The 21,608-nt window shown below is 37.6% G+C and overlaps 2 protein-coding genes across 5 annotated transcripts in view; one reads left to right on the forward strand and one right to left on the reverse strand.

Moving 5' to 3' along the window:
- Mettl15 (methyltransferase like 15) overlaps nucleotides 1-21,435 on the reverse strand; it is a 186,796-nt gene extending 165,361 nt beyond the window's left edge. The window contains exons 1-2 of one of the 4 annotated variants that reach the window (XM_031371309.1): nucleotides 21,336-21,435; nucleotides 15,043-15,329 (exon numbers count right to left, since the gene is read on the reverse strand). In XM_031371309.1, coding sequence (XP_031227169.1) covers nucleotides 15,043-15,312 — 270 coding nt within the window. In that variant the 5' untranslated portion in view covers nucleotides 15,313-15,329; nucleotides 21,336-21,435. The other 3 variants (XM_031371311.1, XM_031371310.1, XM_031371312.1) reach the window with 3 other exon arrangements.
- A 15-nt stretch (nucleotides 21,436-21,450) lies between these two features.
- Nucleotides 21,451-21,608, forward strand: part of Kif18a (kinesin family member 18A) — a 56,289-nt gene continuing 56,131 nt past the window's right edge. The window contains exon 1 of the mRNA XM_031371306.1: nucleotides 21,451-21,593. The gene's annotated coding sequence lies outside the window, so the exon portion shown is untranslated. The remainder of the gene's footprint in view (nucleotides 21,594-21,608) is intronic.

Raw genomic sequence — 21,608 nt, forward strand, 5'->3', positions numbered from 1 at the left:
TGTTTTCACTATCCTGGATTTTTTGTTATTCCAAATAAATTTGCAAATTGCTCTTTCCAACTCTAGAAGAATTGAGTTGGAATGTTGATAAGGATTGCACTGAATCTATAGATTGCTTTACTATATTAATCCTGCCAATCCATGAGCATGGGAGATCTTTCCATTTTTTGAGATCTTCTTCAGACACTTGAAGTTCTTGTCATCCAGATCTTTTAGTTGCTTGGTTAGAGTCACACCAAGGTATTTAGTATTATTTGTGACTATTGTGAAGAGTATCATTTCCCTATGTAACTATTTCTTTATTCTTTGAGGAAAATATCAGTAAGAGTGGCTGATCGCTGAATTTTACAGCAAGAGTAGGAATGGATGTATAAGAAACTACCTAACTCTCTTCTACTAGGACTGTCTTGGTACCTTTCCAAAGCATTGGAGCTCCTGATACTCCACATCTTGGTACTTCAAATGCTCGTATACAGTGGAGTCTCACTATTGTTTCATTCTGCTTTTACCTGATGGCATAAAGCCTAGGAACACCTATCTACGGGCTCACTTGTCTTCTACAGTTATTTGATGAGATGCACACTGAGCCCTTAGGCTCTTCCCTTGCTAAGTTTTAAGGGTATCTTTCGTGTTTTAAAAAACAGCCTTTTAGTATAGGTATCTTTTGCACTTGGCTTTTCATTTCTTGGCAGTGTCTTTTATGGAGAAGAAATTATGATTTTAATCAGGTCCAAATGATCAATTCCTTTTGTCATTGCCCATGCCTTTGGTGTTGCATCTAAACAGTAATTGCTAAGTCCAAAGGATCATCATTTATTGATATTTAAGGATTAAATCATACATTTTACTTTACAATACCTGCTAAAGAAAAGAAATTATTGTAAACCATCATATTGTGGTTGTGTAAACTCTAAATAACCTGTAATTTAAAGTTAAATTTTGGTGTCAACTTGACTATGTCTGGGTTAACTAAAATACAAAAATAGAGGGCATACTAGTGAGGTACTTTTTGCTAAATTTGAAGTAGAAAGTTCGACTTCTAATCAGACCTTGAGTTGGGAAGACACACTTTTAATCTGGGCCACGCCTTCTGCTAGAATCCTATCTAAAAACATAGAAGGAAGTTTCGGTCTTCTCCTGTTTGCCCTGGCATTACTTGGAAGTCCACTCCTTCACTGGCATTAGAGTTTACTTTGTTGGGGTTCCAGACTCTACTGAAGACCAGCTGAGACATCCAGCCTCATAAGACTGAACCACGACTAGATTCTTGAACTTGTCATTCATAGCCACCATTATTAACTCAGCTGGCCTGCAGCCTGTAAGTTATCCCAATAAATCCTCTTTCTTTACATAGAGAGGTTCATTCTGTAAGTCTGTTACTCCAGAGAACTCTAAAACATTTTCCTTCTACTAAAATTCTTTATCCTGAGAGTGTATAACCAACACCACCTTTTCATACATAGACTAATGATGTTTACAGATGTGACCACTGGTAGATCAGTGGCAAGACAGTTAGGTGGAGATAATCAAACACTCTATAAATTCTTTTGAAACCTGCTCTAGATTATGAGTAAGGTTACTCATATCTTGCACTGTAAAAATGTCCATAATCTATGGTTAGTGAAGTCATATTCAATATTAGACAACCTATTGGCATTGCCTTTTTAATATATACTGCTGCAGCCTTATTAATGAGACTCCTTATTGCGGTCAGTATTGATTAATTCAAAGACACATTACTACTCAATGTATAGAGCCATATATGGAACATCTGTAGCAACAGCCCCTACACGAGACTTAGGTACATTACAGAAGAATGAGCTGAAAGAGTATAAGAGCTGGTGGATAGGGAGGAATGGTGTGAAATGCTGTCCTGGGAACAGGACATTGATTATGTACAAATGAGCTCAGAGCAGGAGTGATTATTTACAAAAGACCAAGTTAGTTCAAAATTCCAACTTGGAATGGGGAAGGGCTCCCAAAGCCCCAATCCCTAGCTGAGGAGTTGTTGGTAGTGGAAAAGGGATGGGAATGGGAGAGCCATATAGCCCTCTGGATGAACACAACAACAAAATAACAAGGTCCGGGGTAGAATTAACAGGAAAGATGCTGGGTAAGATCAAAATGCATTCTATACATATATGAAGTAATCCAAAAAGATTTAACATGAAAAAAAGAAATAAACACTAACATCATTGGCATGGCCTAGTAGCTCACTTAATGATAAACATATACATACATTTATAGAGAGATGGATAGACAAATAGATATGAATGAATAAAATTTGAAAATTACAAAAAAATTATTCTGTATCAGTTTTTTATATTTCTTATAATCAAAATAAACTTAATAAATATTATAAATATTAATATAAATTACTAGTAGAAGATTATATTCATTAAATAAATAAATATAATACTTTTACCAACTACAGGAAAATGTAAATTTAGCACTGGGCATTATACTACTATAGACACACTCACAAGAGGAATTTCTACACTGCTAGTTTTGGAGGAAATATAAAGCTAAGGAATAAACACTAATACTGATAAACTATAATTTTATAATGAAGAATATATTAAAGTATTTACCAAAGGACCAAATATAAAATGCAATATTTTATTATCTTTCTTGGGTGTTTTATTATCTTTCTTGGGTCACTGTTGATTCCCTTGAAGACTTTAACAGAATGAAAACTATTTATTGCATCCCTGTAAATACAGCCTCCCTAAAAACAGTATTAGCATCCCAAGTAACACTTAAGATAAAACGTGTAATACCATGAAACACACAACTAATAAACACAAGACTAATCATGAAAATATTCTAACGAGATCTGAAAAAAATTAAGGAATTCTTTAGAAGCTCTCACAGAATAAATGTGCAAAATAACATAGAAACCACAAAAGTAAAATTAATGAAACACAACCATCTATTTCCAGAAACTGCAAAACAACGTGGAGACAGTAGTGCTTATTACAGAAGTATAATTTGCTTTAGAAGTCTTCTATTTAACCATACTGCTATCCTCAAGTCGAGTGTGATAACTACATTAGAGAGTAGGCTCATGACTGACTGTCTGCTGAGAACTTGCTGGCACAGCCCAGCTGCTCTAATACAGAGCTGCACCTGCTGTCCAAGGTGAATACTATTTTGAAGCCCTTTTAGAATACAGTACCAAAATAAGCAAAGCAAGTTTTTCACAAATTTATTGAACAAATGAAGAAAGAGATTATTGTGTAACATGAAGCCCAATGATTGCAATATCTTCAGAGTATAATGTGTAAGCAAGAAAGCCAATTAAGTTAAACCAACATCATAAATTACCATTACAACTATACTTAAACATTCATTGCCATCCTACAATATAAGTCAGGTACCCTACAGGCACTAGGAATGCAAAAAAAAAAAGTAATAGAAGATATTATCCTTGATTTGAATGAGCTTTTAATATTGTGGCAATCTATAAATATTATATAACAGAAAGCATTTCTTCACTTTGAAATAGGAAAGGTTCTAAGAGAAGGCTAATGCCTATAATCTCAGGAGGATATGTCAGAAGGAATACTTCAATACTAGCCTAAACTACAATTGGAGGCCAGCCTGGGCTACATAAAGGAATACCATATTTGAGAAAGAGAGAGGAGAAAGAGAGAGAGAAAGAGAAAGAGAAAGAGAAAGAGAAAGAGAAAGAGAAGGAGAAAGAGAAAGAGAAAGAGAAAGAAAGAGAAAGAAAGAAAAAGAGAAAGAGAAAGAGAAAGGAAAGAGAAAGAAGAAGAGAAAGAGAAAGAAGGGAGTGAGGGCTAGGAGGAAGAAGGGAAGAAGGGAGGGAGGGAAGATAGTGATTAGCTTTTCCAAGACACTTGGCAAAGGTTAAACTAGCAATCATATATTTTGAAATATGCTCAAGATATTCCACAAAGAACACCGGGAAAGGCAAAAGGATGGGCAGACTCAGAAAGCACTGCTGTGCTGAACAACTGGATCCCAGTAGGTAACCCTGAGAAGGAAGACAGCTGAACACGCCGTGACCCCAGGCTGTCAGCTTGAAACGGGGGTCAAGAACTACCCCAGATCCCAGATATCTACAACCTCAAAGTTCAGAGCTGTTCAGAGGTCACAGCTAACCTCTACTAAAACGTAGCTTTCTATTTTTTTGTTTTTTGTTTTGTTTTTTTGTTTTTTGTTTTTTTTGAGACAGGGTTTCTGGGTAGCCCTGGCTGTCCTGGAACTCTCTCTGTAGACCAGGCTGGCCTCCAACTCAGAAATCGACCTGCCTCTGCCTCCCAAGTGCTAGGATTAAAGGTATACATCACCACTCCCAAGCTAAAATGTAGCTTTCTTTTTTTGTTTCTTTTTTTATTGGATATTTTCATTATTTATATTTCAAATGATATCTCCTTTCCTGGTTACCCTCCGAAAAAAAAAAAAAAAAAACCCGTTCCCCCCTCATTCCCCCTGCTCACCAACGCTTCCTGGCCCTGGATTTCCCCTACACTGGGGAATAGAACCTTCACAGGGCCAAGGGCCTCTCTTTCAATTGATGACTGACTAGGCCATCCTCTGCTATACATATGCTGCTGGAACCATGAGTCCCACCATGTGTACTCTTTGGTTGGTGGTTTAGTCCCTGGGAGCTCTGAGGGTACTAGTTAGTTCATATTGTTGTTCATCCTAAGGGGCTGCAAATCCTTCAGCTCCTTGGGTCCTTTCTCTAGCTCCTTCAATGGGGACCCTATGCTCAGTCGAATGGATGGCTGTGAGCCTCTACTTCTGTATTAGTCAAGGACTGTCAGAGCCTCTCAGTAGACAGGTATATCAGGCTCCTGTTACCTGCACTTGCTGGCATCCACAACAGTGTCTGCTTTTGTTGATTGAATATGGGAAGGATTCCCAGGTGGAGCAGTCTCTGGATTGTCCTTCCTTCAGTCTCTGCTCCATAGTTTGTCTCTGCAACTCCTTGCATGGATATTTTGTTCCCCCTTCTAAGAAGGAACAAAGTATCCACACTTTGAGCTTCCTTCTTCTTGAGCTTCATGTGGTCTGTGAATTGTATCTGGAGTATTCTGTGTGGTGCCGATCACCCTGACCATCAGGGAAGAAAGACTAGCACACTAGTTCCTTCCAGCAGCAGTTTACTCAGGAGCTGTTAGTTACATGAGAATCAAGGGTGTGCCCCCGAATGGTCTGTGAGTGCTGCTTAAATACCCTTCATAGGACTGCCCATGAGCCCATACCACATCTTGCGCTATCATTGGCTACAGAGTCATGACAAAAGATCAGACCACTGGCAGGTGCAACCCTCTTGCCAAATAAGGACTTGTTTACTCCTTAGCAGAAGAATGGCAGGCGCCATCTTTAAGGCGCGGCAGCGCTCCACAGGATTCTGAATTTCTGGGCTAATATCCACTTACCAGAGAGTACATGCCATGTGTGTTCTTTTGTGATTGGGTTACCTCACTCAGGATGATCTATTTACCTAAGAACTTCATGAATTCGCCATTTTTAATAGCTGAGTCGTACTCCATTGTGTAGATGTACCATATTTTCTGTATGCATTCCTCTGTTGAGGGACATCTGGGTTGTTTCCAGTTTCTGGCTATTATAAATAAGGCTACTATGAACAGAGTGGTGTATGTGTCCTTATTACATGTTGGAGTATCTTCTGAGTATATGCCCAGGAGTGGTATAGCTGGGTCCTCTGGTAGGACTATGTCCAATTTCCTGAGGAACCACTAAACTGATTTCCAAAGTGGTTGTACCAGCTTGTAATCCCACCAGCAATGAAGGAGTGTTCCTCTTTCCCCACAACCTTGCCAGCATTTGCTGTCACCTGAGTTTTTTATCTTAGCCATTCTGACTGGCTTGAGGTAGAATCTTAGGGTTGTTTGATTTGCATTTCACTGATGGCTTTAACTAAGCAAGTAAAAGATCTCTATGACAAGAATTTCAAGTCTCTGAAGACAGAAATCAAAGATGATCTCAGAAGATGGAAAGATCTCCCATGCTCGTGGATTGGCAGGATTAATATAGCAAAAATGACCATCTTGCCAAAAGCAATCTACAGATTCCATGCAATCCTCATCAAAATTCCAACTCAATTCTTCACAGACTTAGAAAGAGCAATTTGTAAATTCATCTGAAATAAAAAACCTAGGATAGCGAAAACTATTCTAAACAATAAAAGAACTTCTGGTGAAATCGCCATCCCTGGCCTTAAGCTGTACTACAGAGCAATTGTGATAAAAACTGCATGGTATTGGTACAGTGACAGGTAGGTGGATCAATGGAATAGAACTGAAGACCCAGAAATGAACCCACACATATATGGTCACTTGATCTTTGACAAAGAAGCTAAAACCATCCAGTGGGGGTGGGGGGGGGGAAACAGCATTTTCAACATATGGTGCTGGCTCAACTGGCGGTTAGCATGTAGAAGAATGCAAATTGATCCATTCCTATCACCCTGTACAAAGCTCAAGGCCAAGTGGATCAAGGACCTCCACATAAAACCAGATACACTGAAACTAATAGAAAAGAAAGCGGGGAAGAGCCTCAAGCACATGGGCACAGGGGAAATTTTCCTGAACAGAACACCAATAGCTTATGCTCTAACATCAAGAATTGGCAAATGGGACCTCATAAAATTACAAAGCTTCTGTAAGGCAAAGGACACTGTCAATAGAACAAAACAACAACTAACAGATTGGGAAAGGATCTTTTCCAATCCTATATCTGATAGAGGGCTAATATCGAATATATACAAAGAACTCAAGAAATTAGACTACAGAGAAACAAATAACCCTATTAAAAATGGGGTACAGAGCTAAACAAAGAATTCTCAACTGAGGAATACGGAATGGCTCAGAAGCACCTAAAGAAATGTTCAACATCTTTAGTCATCAAGGAAATGCAAATTAAAATGTAGCTTTCTAAAGAAAAGAGAAGTGCAGCTGCCAGCCAGGCTACACCTCTGCCCTTGTCCTCTAAGAATGAGTAACTGTAAGAACCCAGGATTGAACAAAACAAGCTCCTTCTTGCTGTCATGAGCCTTCAGAACTTGAAGGAAAATCATCTCAGGATTTTTCTCTTTGATGTTTATTTTCCATTTAAAATGCAAGATTCTCAAATGAATCTTGAAAATTGCTAGTAATTTTAGACATACTACAAGAAGTGGAATGCAATTTTAATAAACAATTATGGTACTGGAGAATTCTAGAGGTTCATCTGAATGGCACAGTGGTTGCCTGACATTTATTCAGAAGAGAACAGACTAGTGCTTAGTATTGTGGTCATGCATGTATGAATACATGTACATTATCAATGAAATGAACATATTAACAGTACCATAACTTTAGCAAATCCAGTAATTATAAAAATTGCTATGAAATTTTATAATCTTAAATGGATACTTGAAATTGTGAAATAATTATAAATTAACCTTCTATTCTTAGCAGGTCATCATATCCTGTTCTTGTCAGTTCGGGTGGCCTTGTTTCTGCTTCCTCTTCAGACTTGCCCAGCTATTTGATCAGACAAGTGTGTCACACAAAGGCTGAAATTCTATAAAACCCAGAGAAGCTATCTTAGCATAAAGGAACACTATTCTTCTTACTGCGTCATATTTGTCCTCTGCTTTGCCTTTCTCCATCCATGTAAAACATCATTAGTGAAACGAATAAGTAGCAGTCCTTGGGCTAAGCAGCGGATATGCGACAGCAACCAAGACATGTATCCAAGACTTCCTAGAGCTCAGTGTACTAGGAAAGTGTTATGATTTATATACAAAGCATAGTAAGCTTGGTGTTCAAGACATCATCTCAGGCTGATTCAGCTAGAGATAGAATTGGACCATAACGATCTGACTCCATCAATTAACTCTATCTACTGATGATTATATAGCTTAGCAGTACAAGGAAGTAGAACTTATATCTAGAAATGTTACCAGAGACATGAATTTGAAAAGTATATCTTCTCTCCACCCTGACCACTTCTCTTCTAACATATTACTCTGACAGAAGCCATAAGGTTCCAAACAAAATCAACATTACTACTTGTAATGCAGACTTATAAGCACTTAATAACCTCTAGATTGATATCTCATAAAGTAAGTAAGATTGAAATAATGAAAGATTGATCAATATAGCCTATACTAATACATCTCTGAAACAAGAAAAAAAATTCTGAGGTAATACTATATTCTTACTAAAAGCAGTGGGGAGAGTGACTCCCTCCAGAATGCCATGCCTTGGGATCGACTCTCAAAATCAAATAGATGAATAATTAAAATAGACAAAACCAAACCTGGACAAAACTGTGACTCATTTGGCTATTCTGAACTTCCTAATCAGTGGAAGACAAGCAGTTTTCTCCTTAAAATTCAAACTAATAGATATATTCATTGTATTTGTAACTCTAGCTAGAATTCTGAGCAAATTTCTAAAATCATTGGCTTCTTAGGGTCATTGCCTTCTAAACATTAGATAAATAAATGTGACATCCCCCTCAACTTCACTTAAAACAAAATGCTTTCATTAGTTCCTGTCACAATCAAAAGTTTCAACTCTAATTCACGATTGAAGGAGGTGTGGGCAATAATAATTAAGTAGGTGCACAGTACAAGCGAATGCATGACTCATAGTTTGCAAAGTAAAATGATCCAGGGAGAAGGCACAGGAAGGAGAGGAGCAAATAATGGATTCTGAATGAAATGAAGACCTTTCCTGTCCAAGGCCTGTCACCACTTCTTTATTACTTGAGGATTAAGGGAATAGTGAATAAAGCTAGCTGCCTGCCAGACATCTCAAAAGGTAAAAATAACATTATCTCTGTGTGCCTTACTTGAAATTTTTCAGAAATAACATTCATAAAATTAAACTTTCTATTAAAAGTTCTTGGAATATCAGACTGAAATCAGGAGAATGGAAATGTCAAAAATCAACCAAGATTACAGTTTTCCCAAAAATCTGAACAGAATGAAACAACAGCATCGTAGGTCAGATTGTAGAATCACCTACATTTCTTCCCCTTGGTTTCAAGAAAAAAGGCAAATATAGTACAGACTTAATAGGGGAGTCAGTAGGGTTTCTTTTTGCTTCTTTTTCTACTCTATGAGTAAGTACAAAATAAATGTTAGGTACTCCCAGGAGAGTTCAGCAAATTAACAAAATGTGCTTTCATTGTTTAAGTCCAGAAATCAATTAGAAGCCATTCATACACAGTGTCACCTTATACTTATGCATCTGTTGCATAAAAGACAACATATTTCAATATGTTTTAAGTATATTTAGAATCATGTCCCAACCCTTTTGCTATGATGATGAACAACTTGTATCTTAACATGGGTTTTGTTATCTTTCTATTATCAGTCTCTACAGGGAATAAAGAAAATTTCATTCAATGAAGTTTTATTCAACCAAAAGTTCCTTCTGAGTTACAGTACTCATCTAAAAGCCTTGCACACATTGACTCTTCTGAAAATGCCACATAAACTAAGTTAATTATATATTCTCTGGGGTGAAGTAAAAACTGTTTTTATGATAAAGCAAATACATGATGAGAACCACCCAATCACTCTAATTTACTTGATCGACATTGCAGAAACCTTTAGGGAAAAAAAAAACGACATAATTTAAGAATTCCATATGTATATTGATGAACTGCCCAAACTAGAGATAAATCTAGAATCCTTGCTCTTAACAAATAATCAACATGTCTCCCAAATACTAGAAGCAGGAACATGTGATTTTTTTCCTTCATTATTGTTGTTATTACTGGCTTGGCCTCAAACTCACAGAGATCCACCTAGCTTTATCTCCCACATGCTGAGATTAACAGAGTAAGTCACCAAGCTCAACCTTAGGAATTATATGTAAAGTAAAAGAACTAAAAAATTATATATATATATGTATATATATATATATGTATATATGAAATCAATACATAAAAAATTGTCAGTATTATAAGATGACATTTGAAGAAATTTTACCATTATAGTTTTTATCTTTAATAAATATAAAAACTGTCAGGATATTTTTCTCTTTTTGAATATCATATTGCCTAGCATGTGTGATCTCCTTATAGATTCTTAAAGTATTTTATATTAAATTATATTCACTCCTACCAACAAAATGAATAGTAAGACAGGATAATGGTTAATTTCATTTATCAAAATGTAATCAAGTCAAAGTGTCCAAAATGTAGTCAAACATTAGTCTAGAAGTTTCTGTAAAGGAGATTTTAGAAAAATAGGAATATTTAAATTGGCATGCCCTAAGCAGATCAAATTACATTCTGTAGTATGGGAAGAAAAAAGTTAATCAAAGAAAGAATAGCCTCCACTAAAATAAGAAACTGCACACTTGTACTCAAGCAGTTACTTTCCTGGGTCTCCTAGCCTGTCAGCCATTTCTGCAGATAAAGGATTCTATACTTGGCGTATGCCAATTCTTTAATATCTCTCTGCCTCTCTTCAACCCTCCCTCATTCATTCCTAGTCTCCTGTCCTCTCCCCTTCATGCTCTCCCTTCTTCCCTCCCTCTTCTACTGTCTTAGTTAGGGTTTTACTGCTGTGAACTGATACCATCGTCAAGGCAACTCTTATAAGGACAACATTTAATTGGGGCAGGCTTTCAGGTTCACAGGTTCAGTCCATAATCACCAAAGCAGGAACATGGCAGCATCCAGGCAGACATGGTGCAGGAGGAGCTGAGAGTTCTACATCTTCATCTGAAAGCTACTAGTGGAAGACTGACTTCCAGGCAGCTAGGATGAGGGTCTTAAGCTCACACCCACAGTGACATACCTAGTCCAACAAGTTCACATCTACTCCAACAGGGCCACAATTTCTAATAGTGGGCAGAGCATATACAAACCATCATATTCTACTCCCTGACCTCATAGGCTTATTCAAACACATGAGTCTATGGGGATCATACCTAAACATAGTATAATGCAAAATACATTTAGTCCAACTTCCAAAGTTCTCAGTCTATAGCAGTCTCAACAAAGTTAAAAGTTCAAAGCTCAAAGTCTCTTCTGAGATTCATCCAATTACTTAACTGTAATTCCCAAAGCAAGACAGGGCAAACTCCAAACTCTGCATCTCCAGGTCTGATGTCAAAGCAGTCTTCAGATCTCCAACTCCTTTTTCATCTGTGTTGACTGCAACAAACTTCTTTCTCATAGGCTGGTTCCACTCCCTGTTAGCAGATATCCCAGGGATCTGGCATCTAGAACATCTTGGGCTCTCCAAGGCAAATTCAATACTACAGCTTCTTGTTTCAATGTCCATGATCCACACATGATCTCCTGGGGACACAAAGGGCTGGTGTCTCTTCTCCAGCTCTATCCTCTGTAGCACTCTAAGATCAGGTTGATCCACTCCACTGCCGCTACTCTTTTGGGTGATCATTCAATACTCTAGGGTCTTCTGCTCTTGGTGATCATCTAATACTCTGGGGTCTTCTGCTCAAACTATGCTTGGCCAATAGCCTCTCAAAGACTTTCTTCATGGTACCAAACCTCAGCTCCTTTGCAGGACCCCTTCAGTTCTGGGCCATCAACTGCAACTGAGGCTGCACCTTCAACAATGGCCTTCCATGGCCTTTCATGATGCAAAGCCTCACTGCTCCTCATGCCTTCAAAACCGGGTACTGGGTGAACTTGGGTGATGCCTACACATTACCAAGTCCTGCTGCATCACGAGGTACAACCTTGGCTATCTCTGGAACACAGCTTCTTTGTCCTTTCAGAAAACACATCCCAGAAAATTTCACCTGTCTGATGCTGGTCTCTTCTTAATCACCACTAATTCTTAGCTCCAGCTAACCAGCATCAATTATCCGAGTAGTCCCTTCTATTCAGGACTCTAAAGCCAGAAACATTTGGCCAAAGCTGCCAAGTTCTATAGCTTGTTGAGGCTGGAACATGCTCCCCTTGTTCTATTACATTATCACCAATTTTCTGTTTTCCAACTCCTTCACTCCTTATGCTTGGCTGTTTTGGAATTTGGTCTGTAGATTGACTTTGAACTCAGAGATCTGAGTGTCTATCTCCTAAACACTGGGATTAGAGGTGTGGTCCATCAAGCCTGGATTCAAGTTTCTCTTGACCTAGAATTTGCTCTGGTCTAGGCTGGCCTTGAACTCAGAGATCTGCTTTTCTGTGCCTTCTAGGATTAAAGGCTTGTACTAAAACTTAGCTGTGTAGGATCTTTCCCCAAGGTCACTATTCCCTTAACTTAATATCCTTAAACACAGGATTCAGCTCCATTTCACTTCCTGGTATCCTTTTAATACTGGAACCATATATTTTGTATTTTTCCTGTCTAAGCCTGCTATACTTGTTCAGGACACTCTTCATGAGACTTAACCAGAGAACAAAGCCTCCATTGGGCTTTTTTGAGATTTCTTTCATCAATGCAATTAATAAATCTCTTTACCTTAGCCTCAGATAGACTCTTCAGACAAGCTGCCACATTCTTCACCAAAATACCACAAAAACAGTCTCTATGCCACATACTGAAATTCTTCTCCTCTAAAACCTCTTGGGCAAGGTCTGCACAGTTTAAATCACTCTCAGCAACAAAGTCTTCCATATTCCTACTAAGATTGCCCATTAAGCCCCATTTAAAGCATTCCACTTTACAAATTCAAAATCCAAAAATCCACATTCTTCCAAACAAAAGCACGGTCAAACTTATCACAACAATACCCAAGTCTCTGGTACCAACTTCTGTCTTAGTTAGGGTTTTACTGCTGTGAACAGACACAATGACCAAGGCAACTCTTATAAGGACAACATATAATTGGGGCTTGGCTTACAGGTTCAGAGGTTCAATCCATAATCATCAAGGCAGAAGTATGGCAGCATCCAGGAGGCATAGTGCAGGCAAAGCTATGAGTCCTACATCTTCATCTGAAGGTTGCTAGTAGAAAACTGACTTCCAGGCAGCTAGGATAAGGGTCTTAAGACCATGTTCACATCATGCCTACTCCAACAAGGCCACACCTACTCCAACAGGTACTCAACTTCTAATAGTGCATGGACAGAGTACATAAAAACTATCACACCTAATCTACATGCATATACTCCACACAGACTCAAACACACAGACACACACACACACACACACAAAACACACAAACACACACGAGTCTTCCCTACCTGCCATTTTACTTTCCATAACTTCAGTCACAGAGTTTTTCCAGATGTCAATGATTCATAAGTTTTAAATTGCCCAGCCATTAAGTAGAATGAGAAAACCCCATGCTAGCCTATTCTTCTCATCCCATCTAAGACATGAGTTATCTTTCTGTCCAGTGTTTCCATATTATATAGTCTATCTATTGACAATTGTATATCAGCTGCCTTCTTCTTCTGTGTTGCTTGGGATTAAGAATCCTATTATATACTAAATAATGGCCACTAAATTTAAGAACTGTAATAGTGGCAATTCAGACATAGCAAAGTGAAGATAAAACAAATTTAAGTGAAGGGGTAAAAAGTCATGACTTAAAAAGAAAAGAATATAACTGATTTCTGAAGGCGCTAAAGTCTATAGTAAAATTTATTAGTTATCAAACACTATATATTATTATAAATGTTGTATATTGTACATTATATTTTGTAAATTTATATATTGTGTTATATATTATATATTATTTTCACACTATTTATCTTTTCAATCATATATAGAATCTTGAAACACATCTTCTGCAAACTGATGCCATTATTAGACACTCCTACACACATAGGAACACAGATACAGAGAGAAGGGGGTTGGAGGAGAGAGAAAGAGAGCACTAGACATTTAATTTTTTGCCCAAGGGTTCATATGTTGGGAGCTTATTTTCCATGGTAGTAGTGTTGAGAGGTCTTTACTGTTTCACAGCATGTCCTAGTAGGAACATTAGGGTCACTAAGGGCACTGCTTTCAGAAGGAAGTGATGTACTTCTTACATGAGATTTTGCTACAAATGAGTAAGACTGGCCTGTCTTCATGGTCTAATTCCCACTTCACAATTCAGTCTCTCTCTCTCTCTCCATTTGACCTCCATAATATTATGCACCACCATATAATACAAACAAGGGAGTCCCCACTATAGCAACTGCCAATGTATTTGGATGCTCAGCCTCCAAAACTGAGCCACGCAAATTTCAGTTCTTTACAAATTACGAAGCTTTGGTTTATGATAGAAACACACAATTGGTTTTGAATCTCTTAATGTTTCTGAATAAAAAAGATGAGTATTAGACATTTAGAGCTAAGAAAGCGGGAACATGAATTTAGATGCCCACCTTTGTCTCTAATAACTACTAAAAAGACGATAAAATTCTCAAAAAAAAAAGTTCTGGAATTGAGTTTTCATACTCAACCTCTTAGCAAGTGTAAATTATTCTGACACCTGTTATTTGGTAGAATTAATCAACTCAGGTAAGTAACTTCTCAGATTCTCTAAACTGCCAATAATGAGAGCAGTCTATCTGTATGAGTATACAAATAAGAGGACTAAAATTATACATTCACTCAAAATATGGTGTTCATAAAACTCACATCAACAATAACCACAAAATAATTAATAACAGAAGCATAACCAAAGACCAATGGCTAAACCCATACTATGGAAAAACCTGCAGTCAAAGGAGAACAAGGTAGAACTGTGGTTGTAGCTCAGTGGGAGTGCACTGCTGAATATGTGGACCCTCTTGATTTGATGCTGAAAACCACATGCATCCTTGCACACACACATAATATATATTTATGTGTGTATATATATGTATATATATACATATATATACACACATATATATATATGTATATGTGTATATATATATATATATATACACATGCATACATACATATATAGGGATAAAAGTAAAAGCACATGCTACAACATGAGTAATCTTTAAAAGACATTAAGTAGAAGAATGTAAGCACAAACTGAAGACCATTCAATCATATACCTTTAAAAGGTGAATTTTATCATAGGTGCATTGCAACTCAATAAAAAGTAAAGCAATTTTAGAAAATCAACTCACCTGTCCCTTTTGTGGTGTCAAGCAATGAACAACTTCATCCACCATTACTGGGATATGTAGTTTAGCCATGGCTTCAGAACTTTTCTCTTCAGATCTGTGTACCTTCTGAGTGCCACACAGAGCTATCCCTGCCGAAGCTTTATACTCAGCATGCACTGCTGTTGTAGTGTGGATTGTGTGGGGTCCGACACTCAAATTCAATGCACCAGAATCCACAAAGTGTGAAAACAGTCTAGTATACATTCTGCAAAAATGTGGATATCGAAGCATTCTGTAGGTCAAGATATCTAGAAGAGAAAGTTAAGATATGATGACTTTTGGTTCTAATTCTTTTAAAATTTAAGACTAAGGTAAGCAAGTGAATCTGCCTGAGTTCCTTCCTTTAAACAAGAAACCTAAGTGAGCAGGCAAACATAATTAAGAGTAATTCTCAACATGCCTGGCAGCTACAACTACAATTCCAGAACTTGGGAAGCGAAAGCAAGAGAAATGTCTGAGGAGGCCAACATGAACTTCAAAAATTAATTAACTAATTACTTAAATAAATACAATTTTGTGGTCCCTTTATGAATTCTAAAACCATCAATTTTTCAGCCCTCATCAATATGAAAATTAGCAACTCATTTTCTGCAATACATTTTTTAAATTTAATTAGTTCTAAAGAGTAGGTCAGCAATTTTAAAATATTAATTTAAAAAGTAACCTGAGTCTATGGGCCTAATACCCATAATCATCCAATCTTATCTAAAAGATAAGCTAGATCACTACAGGAATACAAACGCTTTCTGTTAGGTTTGGCTCATCCTTTATTTCATGTTGTTTTAGTTAGTGTTCTCCCAGTGCTAAATTAATATATTCAATTTAGTTCTGAGAAGACTGACCCTGAAAAACAATGGACATGGGCACTCAGACAAGAAAGTATGATCACTTTGTGAAAATCTTGCAGATTTCCAAAGCAGTCTCTGACAAGACTACTTCAGCACACTTCCAATCCCTGAAGTACACACCAAATTAAATTATAATTTAAGAAACACTCAGCTGGGCAGGTTTGGATATTTATTTCTATTCCCCCCCAACCCCTGCCCCTGGAGTCCTGAAGATCAAATCCAGTTTATCCATACTCCATACACAATCAAACCCTAAAGATACATTTTCACCCCTTGTCTGAGAAAATTCTGGCTATGGAACCCAGGATAATTTCGAATTTGCTATCTGCTTCAGCCTCCCAAATACTACAATTAAAGTCACATGTCAGTCAAGACACCTTGCTTTCCTTGGGCACCTCATAGCTACCAGTTTGGATTGGTTTGTCTTCTGTGGGTGTGGTTTTGCTTGTTTGGTTTTAAGTCCACTAAATTCACTGTCTATCTCTAAGCTACATCCTAGATCCTCACTTTCGAATGTAAGCTCTCTGTGGCCTAAGACCAAGCAAATGGGAAATACAGCCTTTGAATCTCTCAAACTTTCTCATTTTCTTCTACAATTTGAAATTCTTCTAAATGTACAGGGAGAAAGGGATAGTTACATAAACATATATACAGAAAAAAATGAAACCATCTATGTTTTATCCAATTAGCTTCAAACAATGTTTGTAATACCTCCATGTTTAGTGCCCAGTTGGCACTACTCTTCCTTCTTTGTGGATTAAGAATTATTTAAGAATAAGTTTTATGGTTCCATATCCACAAAATAAAAGTAAATGCTAAGTGTTTAACAAGTTACTGAGTGGAGAAGAAAGGAAAAACATACAGAAATAAATACATTTCAGACTTCACAAAATAAAGGTTTGTATCCATCCAGTCTGACTGCTCCCACCCCAATCCATGTTTTCAAAATACTTAAAGAAACATATCTTATATAAATGTCTACCTTTCCTTTTGCAAAAGACAGTGATTTTTAGAGCTGGGAGTGGTGGCACACACCTATAAATCCCAGTACTTGGGAGGCAGAAGCGGGCAGATGTCTTTGAGTTCAAGGCTAGCCTGATCTACAAAGCCTGTCCCAGGGCAACCAGAGTTGTCTTGAAAAGCAACAACAAAATTAGTCATGTGATAAACTAAAACAGAATGGAATACAAATGTTTCTTTAAGAATACACCAAATTTGTCTTAGAAATAATCTGTTAAATTATATGACAATGAGAAATAGTGAAAATGGGGAAATGGCAAGGAAACTAGAGATAAAACTCTAAAGGGAATTTCTAGATCTTAAGCATGAACAAACTTTAAAAATTGTTAATTATTCTTTAAGTTCTCCAGATAAATTGCAAAACACAAGTAAAAATACCCTTTAATTTAAGGTATCTAAATTTTTTTCAAAATAGCCAATTTTTATTCAGCTCTAAGTGCCAACAAATCTAAACAATGTTCTTTGTGCCTAATTTGATCATTATCACAATTCTTGGAGTTAAATGTAATTATGCCTATATTACACACTGAAGAAACTAAATAGCTTACCACATAGTAAAGCTATAGCTTTAATATAATGCAAGAGGCTTAGCTTCAGAGCCTGAAATCTTTATCTTTAGTGTTACAAACATAACCCAATGGAAGTATTTAATGTAACCATGCAATTTAAAGGTACACTACATAAACTATGTGTATATATAGTACCTCTTGGAGTATATTATAATGGAAACAGTCTGCTATACCTTGGAGCTATACCTAAGTAGAACTTTGCTTCTACTGAGAAATAACAGTGTTGTGAGATCACCAATAAAAGGCATATACTGTTTAGGCAAAAGGATAGGATCTGGAATAAACAACCCATATTCTAAACATATAGTCCGAACAGTTTTAATAATGATTTTTATATTTGGGGTTACACATGAATGCAGGTACCCACAGAAGTCAAAGGCAATGTGTCCCCCAGAGCTACAGTTACAGGCAGTGATAAGTAGGATGATGTGGGTGCTGAGAACTGAGCTCAGGTCCTCAGCAGAACACACATGTAACCACTAAGCTATGCTCTGGCCCCTTGGGCAGATTTTCTCTTTTTTTTTTTCTAAAAGGAAGCACCGCCTCCAATAAAAACCTCAAAACAATGTGGGGGTAAAGCAATAGAAATGGACAACAAATTGTTTGCACCAGCATTTATGCATTCATTTAACTATGTTCAAGATAAGGCCTAATTTTAATATATATTTATAATATACGAATATATAATATATAAATATATAAATTATAATATATAAATATAATATACAAATATATAAATTATAATATACAAATATATAAATATTATATATATATATATATATATATATATATATATATATATATATATATCTTGTAACCCGGGTAAACATGGAGAAGGGGTTACAAATAAATGATTATTTATAGTCCTTAGATTATTTGTACTAACCCCCTTTGCTGGGATGGTGCCATAAAAATCGTTGAGTGCAAACTGTAAAGGAAACTTCTTCTTTGTAGCCCAGTCTCCTACCAAAGAAAGCAGATCTCTCTGCAGTCTTATGAGATTGTTTAATTTACTGCCAGTCAGAAACCTGGCCTCTAAGACAGATTGCACTGTTAGTAGGTCATTTAACTTTTCTACACCGGCAAAGTTCCCTGAAGTTGTGGAAACCACAAGACTGGCATTGTTCAATTGTGGGAATACAAACAGGAGCCTTATAAATAGTACTTCCTTCAGGATGCTAACAATTACGTTTAGTTAGCCCCGAGAAGAAATGTTAGAACTCTAATTTTAAGGCTAGAAACGCGACCTAGGGGCTGGGGGTGAAGGTAAGGCGGGGGAAAGTGGAAAAGGGAGGAATGCGCGCCCCTTAGTCAAAGGATCCCATCCTCTCCTGGCCAATATTCAAAGGGAAGATTGGGAAAACTGGGGCTCTCCAAAGCCAGGCAGACAAGTACACCCGAGGGAGTTGAGGGAGGGGCTTGTTTCCTTACAGGCAGGAGATTCACTCCCCACAACCTCAACACCAAAAGAGCCCTGTCTCCAACACTGAACTAGGGACTTCTCCTCACCTGAGGCAAAAAAAAAAAAAAAAAAAAAAAAAAAGTTGGGTCAGCCACGACGCTAAAACGCAGAAGAACTTGATTTCCGTACACCTTAGTCCCGAGTGGGGGAAACTTGTAGGGACGGACAGAAGGGCCCTCCTCCTTCCGTCGGAACAAATGAGGTGTGTCTGCCTTTTGTTCCGCTGCTCCCAGCACCTACTGTGAAAGGGTGTTCTGGGTCAAGGGTTTCCAAAAGATCTTCCTGAACAAATAAGATCTCACTTTTGAAAGGGTTGTTTGTTTGTTTGAAGAATTATTTTAATGTATGGTTTAAGTTTAAATGTAACTTTCAATTTTCTGTCTGCTATAAAAATACATTAATTTTGTAATGGCTCCATACACCATCCAATTTCTAACCAAAGGTGGAAATTTCAACCTTCTTAGTCCTGTACATTTGGGAAGTTCAGGTCCCCTGCCCCCACTCTTTAATTTTGTTAAAATGCATGAGGTTCTCTCATCCTGTTATTACTTCTACCAAACTCAGGAGTTGACAACTGCACAATAATAGTCTTGGTTGTATGGTTAAGACCTCTCTGTTTTAACCAAATGTATCATTCCTCAAGAGTATGGATCTCATAATTGGAACCCTGCTATAAAGCAAGTACAATTCACGACTGGAATTAAATGGGTTGTGTTTGGATTAGGTGTGGTGGCACTTATAACAACACTACATACATAGAAGTCCATACAGTGTGGATATCAAAACAAGGCAAAGATGAAATGTACCTGTGTACTTATTCTTTTACCAATATGATTTTTCAAGATGTCAAGATAAACATATTTTCAAACTAAGTTAAAATATAGTCACTTGACCTAGAAAGTATTTTTAAAACAAATGGCTGAATTTTGACTTGGTTTCTTTTACAAGACAAATACTTCCCTATAGAGGTTTTTCTAACACTTCAGGTTTCTCAAAATGAAATCAAAACAATATGTTTATATCTTATAGTCTGTTTTGAGAACAAAGTGAGGTAATGTTTAAGGGGCTAAAAATATGCCTGAGAAACCAAAGGTCAAGCACTACATAGTGAAAGAATATTTAAAATAAAATGAGCTCTCCTCATTTTTATTGCCAAACCCAGCATCACACAAATGATGGTATTAGTTGATACATATAAGGCAACAAGAAACAAGTAGTCACTTTATTGATGCACTCTCCAAACTCAGAAAAATTCATAGAGCAAGCATAAAGTATAGCTTGCAACTCTCCTGATTTTCTTTAATAGATATAAGAGGTGATCATAATCTATGAGTTTTCAGCATAAAAATGCCACTAATAGTACTCTGTACTGCTGGGTGTGGTGGCCTAGGCCTTGAATCTCAGCACAGAGGAAGCAGAGGCAGGCAGATCTCTGAATTCCAGGCCAGTTGTGTCTACATGGCAAGTTCCAGGCCAGCCATGGCTACTGGGCAAGACCTTGTTTAAAAATGTAAAATAGATAGATTTGATAGATTGATTAATAGATAGACAGACAATAAGCAGACACATACATACATATACAACTCCTCTGCCTTGTAACATCCATTTTTACAGAAACCTAAACTCCAGGAGGGAAGGGATGTTGACCTCAGTGTGTACTAATATGCTCCTAAAAATAAGAGTTGCTTACTAAAGAAGAGTCATATAAACAGTAACAAAGTAACTCAGATCATACTATTCAATTTTCCTGAAGGGCTGAAATGGCAACTCACTGATAAAAGGCTTGCCTAGACAACAATACAAATATATAATACCCTGTCAAATTCTAAATGAGTTATCTTAGGAAAAAATATTCCTCATGTTTCCAACGCATTTTTCTTTCTAAAAGTATACATTCAGAAAAAAAATCAATCTGGAACAAGAATCACATGATCCGATAATGTCCTAAGCCAATATATTTAAGTGATTTTAGTTTGTAATGTCACACTTGGAGCATGTTAAATGCTGGCAAATTGCAAATATTTTCGCAAATATTTTCAATCAGCAATAACGGGAGCAGGCCAGGAAGCCCTGACAAAAGAAGACTTGGGACTCGGAGCCAGAAGACCTGGACTTGTAATTAATTCATATGGAATCACCATACCTTCCAATGCTTGAGAACTAATCCTTGGAAACGTGACTAATCAGAAAAGGGAAAGAACAAAATAACCCAGGCCCTTTTACAGGCCCGTAGACTCCACCTCTCCCACTATGAGAAACACATCGCCCAAAGCCCACAGCACCCCAGACCCAGAGCAACACTAAAGATCCCAGGTGGCTGCCTCCCACCTTCACCGCCGCCCTAGCTCCGCCCACCTCCGCAACCGCTCCCGGAAACGACCGCGCGCGTTGCCACGGCGACGCCCAGAAAAGCAGCTCTCCTCCGGCCTGTGAGGCCCAGCCTCTGGCGCCAAACTGCGAGACGCCAGGGAAAACGTCCGACGTGCTGACGTCATCGGAACGGCAGCCAATGAAATGGATAGATGAGGAAGCTGGCTCGGGTTTGAATTTGTGGCAGTGTTTGGAGCGCCTGGAAGCCAACTCTGCCAAGTTGTGGCGGTCCCTTCCTTCTAGGTGAGTGAAGTGGGC

This window comes from Mastomys coucha, unplaced genomic scaffold (genome assembly GCF_008632895.1).
Source record: "Mastomys coucha isolate ucsf_1 unplaced genomic scaffold, UCSF_Mcou_1 pScaffold15, whole genome shotgun sequence".
Classification (NCBI taxonomy): Eukaryota; Metazoa; Chordata; class Mammalia; order Rodentia; family Muridae; genus Mastomys; species Mastomys coucha.